Source organism: Nipponia nippon, unplaced genomic scaffold, assembly GCF_047370975.1.
Source record: "Nipponia nippon isolate SJK-2023a ecotype South Korea unplaced genomic scaffold, ASM4737097v1 scaffold_24, whole genome shotgun sequence".
NCBI classification, from domain to species: Eukaryota; Metazoa; Chordata; class Aves; order Pelecaniformes; family Threskiornithidae; genus Nipponia; species Nipponia nippon.
In genome coordinates, this window is record NW_028262341.1 from 3425660 (window position 1) to 3439147 (window position 13488).

Here is a 13488-nt window from a genome sequence, read left to right on the forward strand (position 1 = left end):
GTTGCAGGACCTATTTCCTGAAAATTGTTACTTGAAGTAGACAAGAATCATGTCAGTGGCCATAGCTAGTAGGGAAGACTTTAAAGGAAAGTACAAGTAATATGCTAGGTGGGTAAATAGAATATGTCATTATTTTCTATGTAGGCAGATCTCCTAATTTCTGCTGTAAAAGCTCAAGAATTTGCTTTTTAAAAAGATCTTTCTAAGGTAGCTAACAGTGCTGCTTAAATATTTAATAAATTTGCTTGGAATGCCTACCTTTTCCTTCTAAGTTACTTTTTTATTACAATTATTAGTGTGTACAAGTTAATGTATACAAACCAGTGTTGCTAAATTAACTTGAAAGCTCCAGTCATATTTCAGGAAAGGAGTATCGAGGTTGCCAGGACACCCAGTGTATCCAGTCAGTGTTCTAGGAAGTTAGCAGTCTAATTCTTGTGATGATCAGGCCCTAAAAAAGTAATTTTAATCTTCAGATTTTGCTATTTTCAGCTGCCTCTCAGGCCAACTTCATACCAATTCTTTTTTTTTTTTTTTTTTGTTAAACTGAAATAGTAGTAGTTATTCATCCTCAAGTGCTAATTGGGATTTGTAAGTATACAGTTTCATCAAGGTTGGAACATATAGAATCAGAGAACCATAAAACAGCCCAGGTTGGGAGGGACCTGAAAGATCATCTGGCCCTATGGGAAAGGGAGCGTAGTTGAGATTATCTAGCACCCTGTGCAATTGCATCTTGAAAACCTCCCGTGATAGGGGCTCTACCACATCCTTGGGTAGTTTGTTCCAGGAAATGATTGTTCTCACTGTAAAAAAAAAAAAAAAAAAAAAAAAAGTACTGGAATGCAGTGGATGGTGAGGTCCCCCTGAGCCTTTTCTTCTCCAGGGAGAAGAGACCTAACTCCTTCAGTATTTCCTCATGGGGCAGGTTCTCCATCCCTTTGATCATCTCATGGCCCTCCTTTGGATCCTCTCCAGTCTGTCTGCATCTTTCTTGAAGTGTGGGGACCAGAACTGGATTGTACTCCAAGTGCAGCCTGACAAGTGCTGGGTAGAGTGCGATGATCACGTCTTTCTATCTGCTAGCAATGCCCCTGTGGATGCAGCCCAGAATCTGATCTGCCTTCCTTGCTGCAGTGACACACTGCTGACTCGGGTTCATCTTGTTGTCCCTCTCAGTCAGACTGCTGCTCAGCCACACAGACCCCAGCCTGGACTGGGGTCTTTGGGTATGTCATCCCAGGTACAGGACCTTGCACTTGTCTTTGTTAAATGTCATACTGTTCTTGCTAGCCTACACTTCCAGCCTGCCCAGCTCTCCCTTCTGACACGTCTGCCTCACCACCTAATCTGGTATCATCAACAAACTTAGTGAAGGTGCTTTCAATCCCATCATCCAGCTCATTTATGAAGATATTGAACAGCGTAGGGCCCAGTATTGATCCCTGGGGGAACGCATTTGTGACAGGCTGCCAGCCCAAGTACAAACCTCTGATCACCATGCTGTCAATATGGCCCGCGAGCCAATTTCCTACCCATCTTGCAGACCACACATCCAGTCTGTATCTTGCCAGTTTGTGCAGTTAATGTTAGTGTTGAAATGTTAGCTGTATGTAATTATATTTGAAGAAGTTGAGTATGTAACCACATGGGAATATTTAAAATGTTACAGTTAAGGATTACTGTCATTGGCTCAGCAGTGGTAGGTATGTGATTTTCTTATTAATAGCTACTTACAGATATTTGGACAAGGGTTTCTTCGATGAACTTCCCCTTGCCGAGTACACTGCTTTCTTTTCCAGAGTAGTTCCCAGAAAACGTCTAGGTTTAGCCAACCTTTGATAATCAGCTCAGGAATGGTATAGTAATTCTGTGTAAATCTGTGTAAGAAGTTTTTCTAAAATTTTGGTCTCCTTTTTTTGTTGTTGTTATTTTAAGTCCACCTCTTGCTTTCTGTAAAATTATGCATATGTATGTAAATGTTCACCTATGTGTAGGACACACACAAAAGGATATTATGTGTGTGGCTTACTTACTGGGTTTTGTATGGTTATTTTATAGATAAATTGCATCATCTTTTTCTATATATAAAATTTAAGAGTAACCATAAATCAATCAATGCCTTTTTTGTATTACCATCTGTTAGTAGAGTAACACTGGACATGTTACAAGATTCAAGCTTGGATACTTGCTTAATCCAAAAGATTAAGGAATTGCTTGCATTATCTTGTTCATACCACACCTTTTCCCCAGATTTTTTCTTGCATAGATCTTTGTGCTTTCTAAGCATCTGTGGAGATTTTTTTTTTGTTGTTTCCACTCCTTGGCAATAAAAGGGATGCTAGAGAAATGTCTTTATTCCTCCAAAAGCAAAATGTTACCAAGCCTCTGTAGTACAATCATCTCATTCTATATTCAAGTCTAGAAACAGTTTTTTTGTCCATTTCTTAGTTGTACACACGATTCTTTTATGTCACGCTGTTGGAGTTGTTGTAGATGGATTGTACTCTCTGGGTTATATTCCCCACCGTTCCTAGTGCATGTGGATATTGGACGTCTTTTAATTCGGGGATTGTACCTATCTTTGATTTCTAGTGTATAACTGCCAGGGTTTTCTCATTATAGAAGCAGTTATCTATCCGTGGGCGCGATGCACCTCCCTAGGGAGGCATTCCAGCTTGCAGGAGGAGGTGAGAGTGGAGCACAAAACAAAAACCTGTGCTTGGTTGAAGAGGGTGAGGTGTAAGGAGGAGGGAGGTGAAGGAGCCTCTGGTACATTTAATGAAGTTAATGGCAGACAAGATGAAGATCTTAGAAATTCCTTAATTATTGCCAAAGAGTATCTGCTGATATGTGTAGCAGTATTAACATGGTTTCTGTAGTAGCTACTCTTAGTTCAAACAGAAAAAGGTGTATTTTTGACCTGAGGGCACAAGTAAGAAGCATGTAAAATGGGAAGCTTCTTGCTAAAAATATTAATGAGTTCCAGAATTCACTTCCTAAGCTGACCTTTCAGTAAGAAAATGCAAGCTGTTTCAAGAGCTATTTTTCAGCCAGTTTAGCTATATTTCACCTGGTTATCAGTGGCTCTTGTGAAAATGAGATAGGCAATCAGTCGTCAGTAAATATATATCAGGTAGGATTGGAAGGAATCTTTTGGCTATGTTGGATATTATGCTGTTGTCATGTCTCTGTCTCTTTTAAAGCTGATAGCATTGTTCGTTACAGCAATCAAAACTTTTAGAACTTTTCTTTCCTTAGTGAAGTTATTTAAATGTATTCCTCTTTGACTGTATGCTTATCTTGCTCTTTCATCTCTGCATAGTCTTTTTATTAAGATGTACTGAGGTTTTTGGTAGTTCGGTTTTGTTCTAGCCCAGAGTTGATCTAAACTCTGCTGAAAGTGCTTTAATGGCTTCTTTCGGAGGTGTGTGCAAGTCCCACGGTTAACATGTTGGCACAGCTGATATACTGAGAAGTGCCTACGGTAGTGACTTTCTACCTTAGTTGGCTGGTTGCTAGTGTTGAAGTGCAGCATGGTTCAGTTTTCCACATGCTGTTTCTAAGGGGTTTTGGAAGAGTCAAATGAGAAAAGCAGAATTATTCTTCATTAGGCTTACATGGGTATGCTTACATGCATTGTACCACCTCTTAGAAAAGTGCATAGGGATGCAAAAGGGATAAAGACCCCTCCCTCCCTTGCCTAGAAGAGTGTGTAACACTCAGTTTCATGTATACTGGACAAAGAATAGTTACTTGGCTTCAAGTTGGTTTTCAGCTCTTGTTTCATTATCTTAAAAGGTGCATGCAGTGTAGTAGTTGATACATATTTTCGGAGCTTTTTATGGCAGGAAGTTCTTTGTGACGTGGAGAAGTGCAAAGACTCGGTCAAAAATTGGTAACTACTGAATAGTAACTAATGAGACAGAAGAAGGGTGTGAGTTAAGTAAAGTCTGAGTGAAACTTTATTTAATCTCTACAAATAACGTGCATGAAGTAAGTAATGCAGCCTTGCATATCTGACAGAGATGAGGGATACAGTGTTAAAAGGCAGAGTCTGGATAAAAATCATAAAACTAAGAATGCATTTTAGGCTGAGAGAAACTGTAAGACTGAAATGGAACTTCAACAGTGAATAGGAGCATCAAGTCTTCAGATGGAAGGCTTCAAAGGGGATGGCTGGTGTTAACAGGATAAGAAGAAACAAATCAGAATACAGGGTATTTTGATGTGTTTTTTTTCTCCTCTGTCTTCATGAAACTATACTTGAGATTTCTGTGTGCCTTTTGAAATTGAAGATTTTCCCAGTTCAAGGTAATCATCTTTTGCTTCTAATGGGAACAGAGCTTATGGAGTCTCAGGAGGTGATAACAAGAATCTGTAATGTGTGAAAGGTACTAAGGCAATGACCGAATTGATAGGAGGGGAACTCTGGCCATGACTCCTAGAAGTTCTCCATTCTTCATATGGGTTTTGTTGAAGCAGCAAGGTATGGCTAAGAAGAGCTTTGAGTTAAGTGGATATGGCATTTGATGACTGTTTTTCCTGTGCACCATAACTTTATTCTAGACAGAAATAGAGAGGTCTGCAGCTATTATCAGCATCTACATTTGTACTAAGTTTACTCCCCTTCAGCACTTTCCCTTGCATTCCCTCCTCCCTAACCTACTGGGTTCCTAAATAAAAATTGCCGTGTACTGTAACAGCAGAATCCTTTAGTGGAACAACAGAGTTTCATAATATTTGCTTTTCCCACATGTAAAAAGGAAATATGTAAATGAAAGGATTTGGTTGAACAATGTGGCATGCTTCCACACACAATAGCAGCTGCCTCCTTCCAGATGGTGAATTCACCATCTGCTACCTCTTTGTGAACAGCCTGTGCCTTGAATGGACCTTGTGGTGTGTCCATGTTGGGGGCCAAAAGTCCTGCTACTATACCATGAGCTTGCTCAAGGAATGCTGTGTAGTTGCATTCCTGCTCACAGTAGAAAGTGCTGGCTGGGCCTAATGAGGCTGGTGTAACTGGGTGTCTGGTACCCGGCATCTTCCGTGGAGTGCAGGAAAATTAAGGAGTTCTTGTTCGCAGGTCAGAGGTATCAGCTCTAACTGCAGTGCACCTCATTTCATGAGGTTCCTCACCTGGCTCATGGCTGTCAGCCACATGATGTGGCTGTAGTGTTGGGACCATTCTCCTGTGCAGCTGTATGTTCCTTGTGTGTATATATAAGCTGTTTCTGATGTTGTTGTGTCTGTGTTCTGTCTGTTTGCTGTAACTGAGTTTGTGATACATAGGGTTGGAGTTTTGAATGTGCTACTTTTGATTTAAACTGGCAGATGGGAGTATTTTCTTGCACAGCTTCTGACTGCTTTGTGAAACATGGAAGTCTATTACTGGTATTCTGTTAGAAGCAAAATAAAGGTCGCAATTTAGGTAACAAGTTAACAAGCTTTTTACAGCAGTTAAATGGGTGGTCATGGAAACAACCACCTACATTGAGATCCATATTTGGTAAGACATTTTATAGCTGAATCACTCCACAACATTCTGTCGCAAGGCTACTTGTGTTTTCTCTTTTAATGAATCTCATAATAGCTATTGTATTGTCAGGGCACTAGTTGTGATTCAGAATGTCATTTAATTACGTTTGCTCATAACACTGTGAAAATAGTGGATTGTCAGCATTTAAAAATTGGCAAAGTTAATGTTAGAAATACAAAAGTGTTCCTAGGTAGGACTAGGCAAGCAAGCAGAGGTGACTGACTAGAAATGATAGGGATCTTGTCTTTGGCAATGATGAAGGATATACATCTAAGTGGTAGTGAGTTACGGTTTTGAGTGCACGCATTTGGTAAGTCACAGCCACAGGGGCAACTTTCTATTTACAGCTAGCCAGGTTTTTTATTTGATACCCTCCTATCCAAACCTTAATTCCTTTCATGAGACTTGTAGTGCACTATAGGTAGCACTCCCTTTTACGTCTGTTCAGGAGCTGTGTTGGAGGTAAATCAAGAGATCTGGTTAAGCGTTGCTTCTGACTGTGAGCATGTTAAACTTGAAGCTGTTAAAAAAACTGAAGCTGTTGATCTTGACCTATAAAACTCAAAATGGTGCAGAGCCTCCAAAGAGGGCAAGGTAGTTTCTTGTGATGTATTTTTGCAGAAACACTGAACTCAAAGCTTCGTTGAGATACCTGATGGAGGGTTAAAGCTAGAGCATCTGGGATTTATTTTATTTCAGAAGGTCCTGTACCTTCAGAGTGTTCTGCGCTCTTTATTCTCTAATGAAATTAAAATGAGTAGGGCAGGTTCTGTAGTTTAGTCATTTCTGTTGTACCTTCTTTTGATAACATTGAGTATGGAATGGATATTCCTTTATAACTGATAATACAGTATAAGTGATCTTAACATTTCTCACTAGTATGAATTTATGTGCAGTGCATTAGCCAATATTCACAGAAAAATTGATCTATGGATGTATTTCAATGCAAAAAAATCCCACAATCTTTTAATGGAATTATTAAAAACAAGATAATGCCGCTCCTTAATTGAGCACTTGATATCCTTAAATTGGATCAAGTACTGCAATTTTGTAAAATAGTCTTTACTATTTACTATCAAACTACTTGAAGATAATGATACAAAGTTGCAGAGTGCATCTTCATATAATATTGAAAACAGGTGATAGCAGGATGAAATAGAAGATGTGCACTTCTAAAAATGAAGTCTTTCAACACCATTATACTGTATATTGCTTGAATAAAATGGTTCTGTCTAGTAATGAAACTCTGCTTTCTGGAAAAATGCAGTTATTTCCCAACAAGCATTTTGCATACTCTAATGGTATCTTAAAAGCTTGTACTTCAGTGTGTATCCTGTTTTTTAAAGATGTGTGCTATCTGCAGAGGCTTCCTGAGGATATTACTTGAGCTGTTTTCTGCTATAATTGCTCAATATTGACTGCTCTACTGCCATTTGTATCTTCCTATCAGTTGGTAGTTAAATTCAGTGTTAATGCTTATTTCTGTAGCTAGTGGTATAGAGTAATTTGTGCATTACGCTAATGCGTAGTGAGCTGTAAAATACAGTGTATTTTGTGTCAGCTATTAATATTTCAAATATGTGTTCAGTGACACTGAGTTTAATTGCCCTTAGAACTTAACTAGAAATTTTTATTTCAGAAAACAAACCTTTTCTGAAATGGGGGAGCAAATAATTTTTAACCCTGCTTCTACTTTACCTGGTAATAAATGTCTTCTGTTATCTTTGACATAAAACTGTTGAATGGGAGAGAATATATATAGCCTGTTCAGCGTTAGAGGAAGTGATCTCCAATATGTGGGATATACCTGTGTGTGTGTGTGTGTATATATATATATATATATAGCTGTCACTGGTAAGGAGTGAGTTCTCTTTGTTCAAAGCTTCCAGTCTTAAAATTTGAGCACCCAAGTTTGTGCTGTCATTGTAAGACATCCCGGTCTCCTACAGAAAAGTTGAATGTTTTGTTTGCAAGTAATCCTGCCTTTTTATTTTCCTAGTATATTTTTCATTAGTAATTTGCATTCTTATTAACGCTCCCACCTTCCCCATTTCGAAGGTATGCCTTGTAATGCAGTGTGTCTCTCAATAGAGTTAAGATTATTTTTCTTAAGTGGGTATAAATAGGAACAAATAAAAGCTAGTGAACCTATTGTTAATTTAAAATAGGCTTCATAGAATGTTGGTTTCAAAGAATTTCTTGATCAGAAAGGTTTCTTGGGTCTCGGGGGGGGGGGGGGGGCGCGCAGTTCTTACTTCGTGAAAGTTGGTCTGTCCAGAATAGCAAAGCCCAGTTGTTGTGACAGGTACTGGGAATGAACAGACTCGTGTTTCAGCCATATTGTGCACACAGAGAAGCAGAGTATTTTGTTGTAGGTATTTCAAAATAGATTGTCTTGATTTTGTTTGATTTCCTAAAGGACCCTCCTGGCAGGGGTAATATGATCCACTTTTTTGCAGACCGTCTTTGAGCAACAGGTTTCTGTCCATGAGGCTGCGTTGCTCTGGAATGGGATGAAACAGGATCTCGCCAGGTTAGGGTAACTCTGCCTGCAGCAGCCTCAAGTGCTATACGTTGTACTGACACAACAGTGCTTTTTCTGGTTTAACTTGTTTTGATCAGGATGAGGAAGAGAGGCAAAGGAGAGCTATACTAGCAAGCACACAGCTTTGCCAGGATAAACAGTATCTATGCTGGTGCTACTTCTGCTGGTATACACGATGTTTATCGGTTAGTCTATCTGATTTTCATTCTGATAAAAGCTCTCAAAACTTTTGCTTCCATTTCGTAGAAGAAAAATGCTTCTGGTTAGATTTTACCAACAGCCCAGCTATTCTTTTCTTTTTTTTTTTTTTTTTTAACTGTAATCTGTGTAGTTTTTGGTATTCTTGCATGTATTAATTCAAAAGGTCATTTACATATCTTTTCCAAAATGCGTTTTTATGACTCTTGCAAGACATATGTAAACTGTTAGAACTAAAAGGCAAATGGTCTGAAGTGGAAAGTGATTTAAATTGTCTGAAACAGTGGCTGTATGGAAGCTGATGTTTTCTTGAGTATAGAAAATAAAAGTTGAATTAAGCATAGTTAGTTGATGGATGCAGAGCTAATAAATTATTACAGTATGTAGCTCTGGAACATACTGTGACTTTGTGAGGGTGATGAGAGCAATGCTTGGCTTTATATTTGAATGGCGCTCTGCATTGCTGCCTTTTTTTTTAAAAAAAAAAAACCTAGTACTTGATCATTTGGAGTAGAACGAGCATTCTGACAAAAGCTGTGTAAATGGAGGTAAGGGGAATGAATGCTTGAATGGTAACAGACTAACTCTTACTTTAGACTGAAGTGTTCCTTTGTCATATTTTGCAGTCTGTGATTTGCCATGCATCTGCACTTGCTTTTAATTGATAGGGTATGCATTGTGATTTGGAAAGACTGTTTTGGGGCTAGATGGTGGTCTAGTGACTGCTGTCACTCCAATTCAGTGCAAGCTTTGCCACAGCAGTATCTGTGGCAGCTGAGAAACACGTTGTTAAAATTCACTTCTCAATTTATGCTTTTGGAAAATCCAGCCTGAACTGAAGCCTGTCTAGGTTTAAAATACAACAGTCTTCCAAGTCAGATCAGTCACCTCCGGTTCTGTTTATTTAAAATAAGCAAATTAGGGAGGAGAGAAAAGGTGATGATGTGTACAGAGTGTCCGACCCTTGGGATGATTCGCTGGGAGAAGCAGGTTATCTGAAAAAGTATGCTGTCTTAAAAATACTGTTTATTGGAAATAAGTAAACTGGGAGGTTGAACAGGTAAAGATGTAATAACTTTGAAACAAAGGTTTGGGGCTACATCAGTTTTGACTGAAAGCTTTTGTTAGTTTCATAGGTCTCTTCTGTGAGAACAAACAAAAACCTTAAGTTCTAAGGACACCCGTTGTTCTTTTCTCAGGTGGTATCATGGAAAACTTGACCGAACAATTGCAGAAGAACGTCTTCGACAAGCGGGAAAACCTGGAAGTTACCTTATTCGAGAGAGTGATCGGAGACCAGGTTCATTTGTGCTTTCATTCCTTAGTAAAACAAATGTCAATCATTTTAGGTGAGAATTAAATGTTTTACTTTAAAATACTGTGATCTGTTTATTTTTGGTTTTAGGACACAATAGACTACAAGCAGAAAACAGTCATTGTATTATTATTGAATATTTTTGACTCTTTATTTTTGCATGGTACAGCTTCTTACTCATGTTTAATTGTTTTAAAATATTCTGCTTAAAAATTACTTCATAGGCTAAAGAACAAAAATGTGAGGAAACCAACAACATCTGGATAGAGAAGCCTGTCTAAAGTGGTTGTGAATAGACTTAAAGCAGCATACAGGTTTCATTAGTGAGTCAAGGAGATTGTTTTGAGTCTGTTTGGTAGCAGCCGTTGTGGCTCACAGGATATACTTAAAGTGCTAGCACATCCGGTTGCTTCCTTAATTTTGAGGGGAACGTCCCCCAGAAACCAAAAAAAAAAAAAAAGAAGAAACAAAGAGATTATGTATTGAATAATCCAAAGGTTTGCTGGAAACAGCTTTCAGTATGTGTTAGTTGTTCTAAATACAAGTAGCTCTTTATCCAAAGTTGTAACTAGGATTATTTTACCTTTGCGAAACTGTGTAGGTTAGTAAGTTCATTTGTTCTTTGGTATAAATGGGATGTATTCTGAGAAGAGCTTGAAGGTTAGTCAGCAAGTGGAGTGCTGCAGTGTAATGTTCATCTTTACAAAATAGGAAAACAAATGTTTCTTCCGCAGTGAAAGAAATCTTTGTCAGTTGTCTTGATAGCAACAAACAAATTCAAAGCAAATTCTTCAACTTCTGAACATAGGAATTATCCAGAATACCAACATGCGAGCCACTACGTGCATGGTTTGCAAATATAGGGAGTTTTTTGGTTGCATATGCTGTGTGATGAAATGTGGTTCAGGGGTCCTGATCTACCATTGACATGAAGGCGTAACTCTCTTAAGCACAGACAATGTGGCACACAAATAGTATCTCAAGTTTGCATCTTGCCATCTGAGCTATCAATTTCAGCTTGTCAGCTCTACTGATACTTGTTTGGGAACTGCTTACTGTGTAGCAGTAGCAGAAAAGTAAACCCTGCTAATACTTGCTCTCTAGTGCTGTTTTAAGACTCCTGGATAATTTTTAATAACTTCTTTTGAAGCTGGTATCAGGCAATTGACTAGTGGTTCATGCCCACCATAAAAGTGTTTCTGGCATCTCGGGTAGAAAATAGTCTAATGATTTCTGATTCCCTAAGGAAAGGGTCCTTACAGTACTTTCAAACCTTAAAGAATCTTCCATTCTGAGATCCATAAAACACAGCAAAGGAATCAGTTTGTTAGTTAATACTATTCTTCAGACATTGGACGTGTGCAGTTTCATTCTTTGACTGCCAAGTGTATACTTTTAATTGTTATTAGAGAGGCAAGCGTTACACTCAGAAACATTTTCAACCTCGAGAATGGCAGCCTTAAAGTAATTTCAAGCAAATACAGGGATGGATCTCCTATGTCCCACGGAGTAGAAGTGCTGTTTCCACCAAAGCTTGAGCTTTGCCATTTGCAGCCTACCAGGAATGGGTGAAACTTCCATTGCTAAAAAATGTCCCTCATATTTTGTTTCCTAAAAGTGTTATTTTTTGCATTAAACTTCTCTTAGATTTCTGTGCAACTGAAATCTCAACATTTTCCATGAAAGTTTCTTAAACTCTTTTAATTCTTTTGGTGCCTCTTGAAAGTTGCATACAGACGTATATGCTCATGCACCATATGATTGTTTTATAACATATGAATCTGTCAAAACTAAATTTTTTTCTCACAGAAGTGTTACCTTTTTTTGGTGAGTCAGAGTGATACAAAATATTTTGAAGGAAAATATTTGTCTTCCAGTCTTGTCCTCTGGAATTTTCTGTGATTACAGAAGTCTTTCTGTATTTGCTGTCTCAGTGTTCTGAAGAAAAGTTTAATTTAAGCTTGATGAAATAATAATCTGAAACACTAGATTTCATTTAGAACCTAATCTCTATTGAATAATTTACCAAGGAATCTTACAGAAAATATGCCAAAAGTTCTAGCCTATGTCCTTAAAGTTATATTGTTTTCTGACTCCCCTTGCAGTGCTATATACTTAAAAACTTCAGATTGCATCTCTGAAGATTCATCTTTGTATACATATTACATCACTCTTTCGGAGAAACAATTTAGTTCAAAGAATTGACTGAGAAGGAAGCTTTTTGGGGCAGGAATGTATCAGAATACTGACCTGCTAAAGAAAAAGAGTAAAAATGGAAGAAACCAATAAATAGTGTACTCATTTGAGATAAAGGATAAGTTTCTTGGCAATTGAATGTTTGGGGTTTGGGTTTTTTCCCCCTTTTGTTTCTGAGATGTTCACAAGCTTTGTGAAAAGGTCAAACATGAAGTACAACACCAAGAAGATTCAAATATGTTTATTCTTGGTACTGTAATTTATTTTGAAATATCCTTAAGATAATTTGTCTCTCTTCTGGAAACTGGAGAGACAGTTAACATGAGCTTTTAGATTTTAATTTTTTTTAACAGAAAAATTTGCTCAGCTTGGTAATAATTTGTTTCTCAATTTTTTACGTTTTTGTAAGAATGCAAGTGAGCTGCTACTCAGGACTCCTGTCTGATTTCTGTGTTGCTGGAAAAATTGAAGTCTGCTTGGTGCCATCGATTTACATAATGTGATCATTTCTTTGGATTGTCTAGTCAAAAATGTTAAAGTTGTTTCAGCTTAAGTACTTCTTCACTTTTGCAAATGACTCTTGAGTGTAACAGGAAGGTTATATTATATGTTACAAGTATTGTCAACTCTTTTACCTAAATAAGTAATTTCTGACTGCTTTTAGAATTTGTATGGATGTGAACAGACATAGTACTTCCTATTTTTGATATGACAGTGCATTAACGAATCTCCGTACTTTCAGAAAAACACAATCCTTAAAGGATAATATGAACAGTTTTGTAAAGACTTCTTTGTTGTGTTAAACTACTGAAATGGTTTTGTAAGCTTTTTTCCTATTAGTTAGCATATTTTTAAATTGAGTATAAGGAGATACTTTGATTATTCCAAAGTAATTTCTTAACTTTTAATATGGATGCTAAACTAACTGTAAGCAAGTGACTAATTTTTGAAGGTGTTTGTTTTCTGCATTGTATAATCAAGTGCAGTTACTTGTTGCTAAAATATTTTAATACTTTGTTAAATATATATAACCCTGTCATAAAAGATGTATGTCCTGCATGATACAAGTAATAATGCTGTTGTGTCTACTAGTGCATTATTTCAGTTTTCCAGGACACTCACAATTACCTTTTTCTGTTTTATTTCATTTAGTTCTGACAAATGTACGGGCTTTTTTTGTGAATCAGCACTTCCTTTAGAGTCTTAAAATACTGGTGTATCTGCAAATTTTGATGAAATATTAATTAGCTAAGACTTACTTACATGTTTATAGAGAGTTTGTAATACTGCATTTTGCTGAATGTGGACACTGCTTTAGAAATTAAACATTATGCTAATTTCCTTTTTCTTTAAAAAAAAGAGTCGGTAGCAAAGAATTTTTTTTATGTCAAGCTTCCTTTTTTTTATTAACAGGATTATTGCCATGTGTGGAGACTATTACATTGGTGGACGTCGATTTGCTTCACTCTCGGACCTAATCGGTTATTACAGTCATGTGTCCTGTTTGCTGAAAGGGGAAAAGCTCTTGTTTCCTGTAGCACCTCCTGAGGCAAGTAGTAAAATTTTTATAGTAAATTCTAAGTGTCATTTACTTAAATGCTCGTAACTAATTACCCTTCATAGTTTTCTCTGGAAAAAACATTGTAGGAAGTTTCCTGTAGTTCTACATAGGCTCAGCATATATTGAAATAT

The 13488-nt window shown here is 37.4% G+C and overlaps 1 protein-coding gene across 2 annotated transcripts in view; it reads left to right on the plus strand.

The window, feature by feature from the left end:
- RASA1 (RAS p21 protein activator 1) overlaps positions 1 to 13488 on the plus strand; it is a 69962-nt gene that overhangs the window by 7625 nt on the left and 48849 nt on the right. For both annotated transcript variants that reach the window (XR_015705590.1, XM_087761368.1), the window contains exons 2-3: positions 9485 to 9634; positions 13210 to 13345. Coding sequence is in view for 1 of the 2 variants with exons in the window: in XM_087761368.1 (XP_087617494.1) it covers positions 9485 to 9634; positions 13210 to 13345 (286 nt within the window). In the remaining variant the exon portion in view is untranslated. The remainder of the gene's footprint in view (positions 1 to 9484; positions 9635 to 13209; positions 13346 to 13488) is intronic.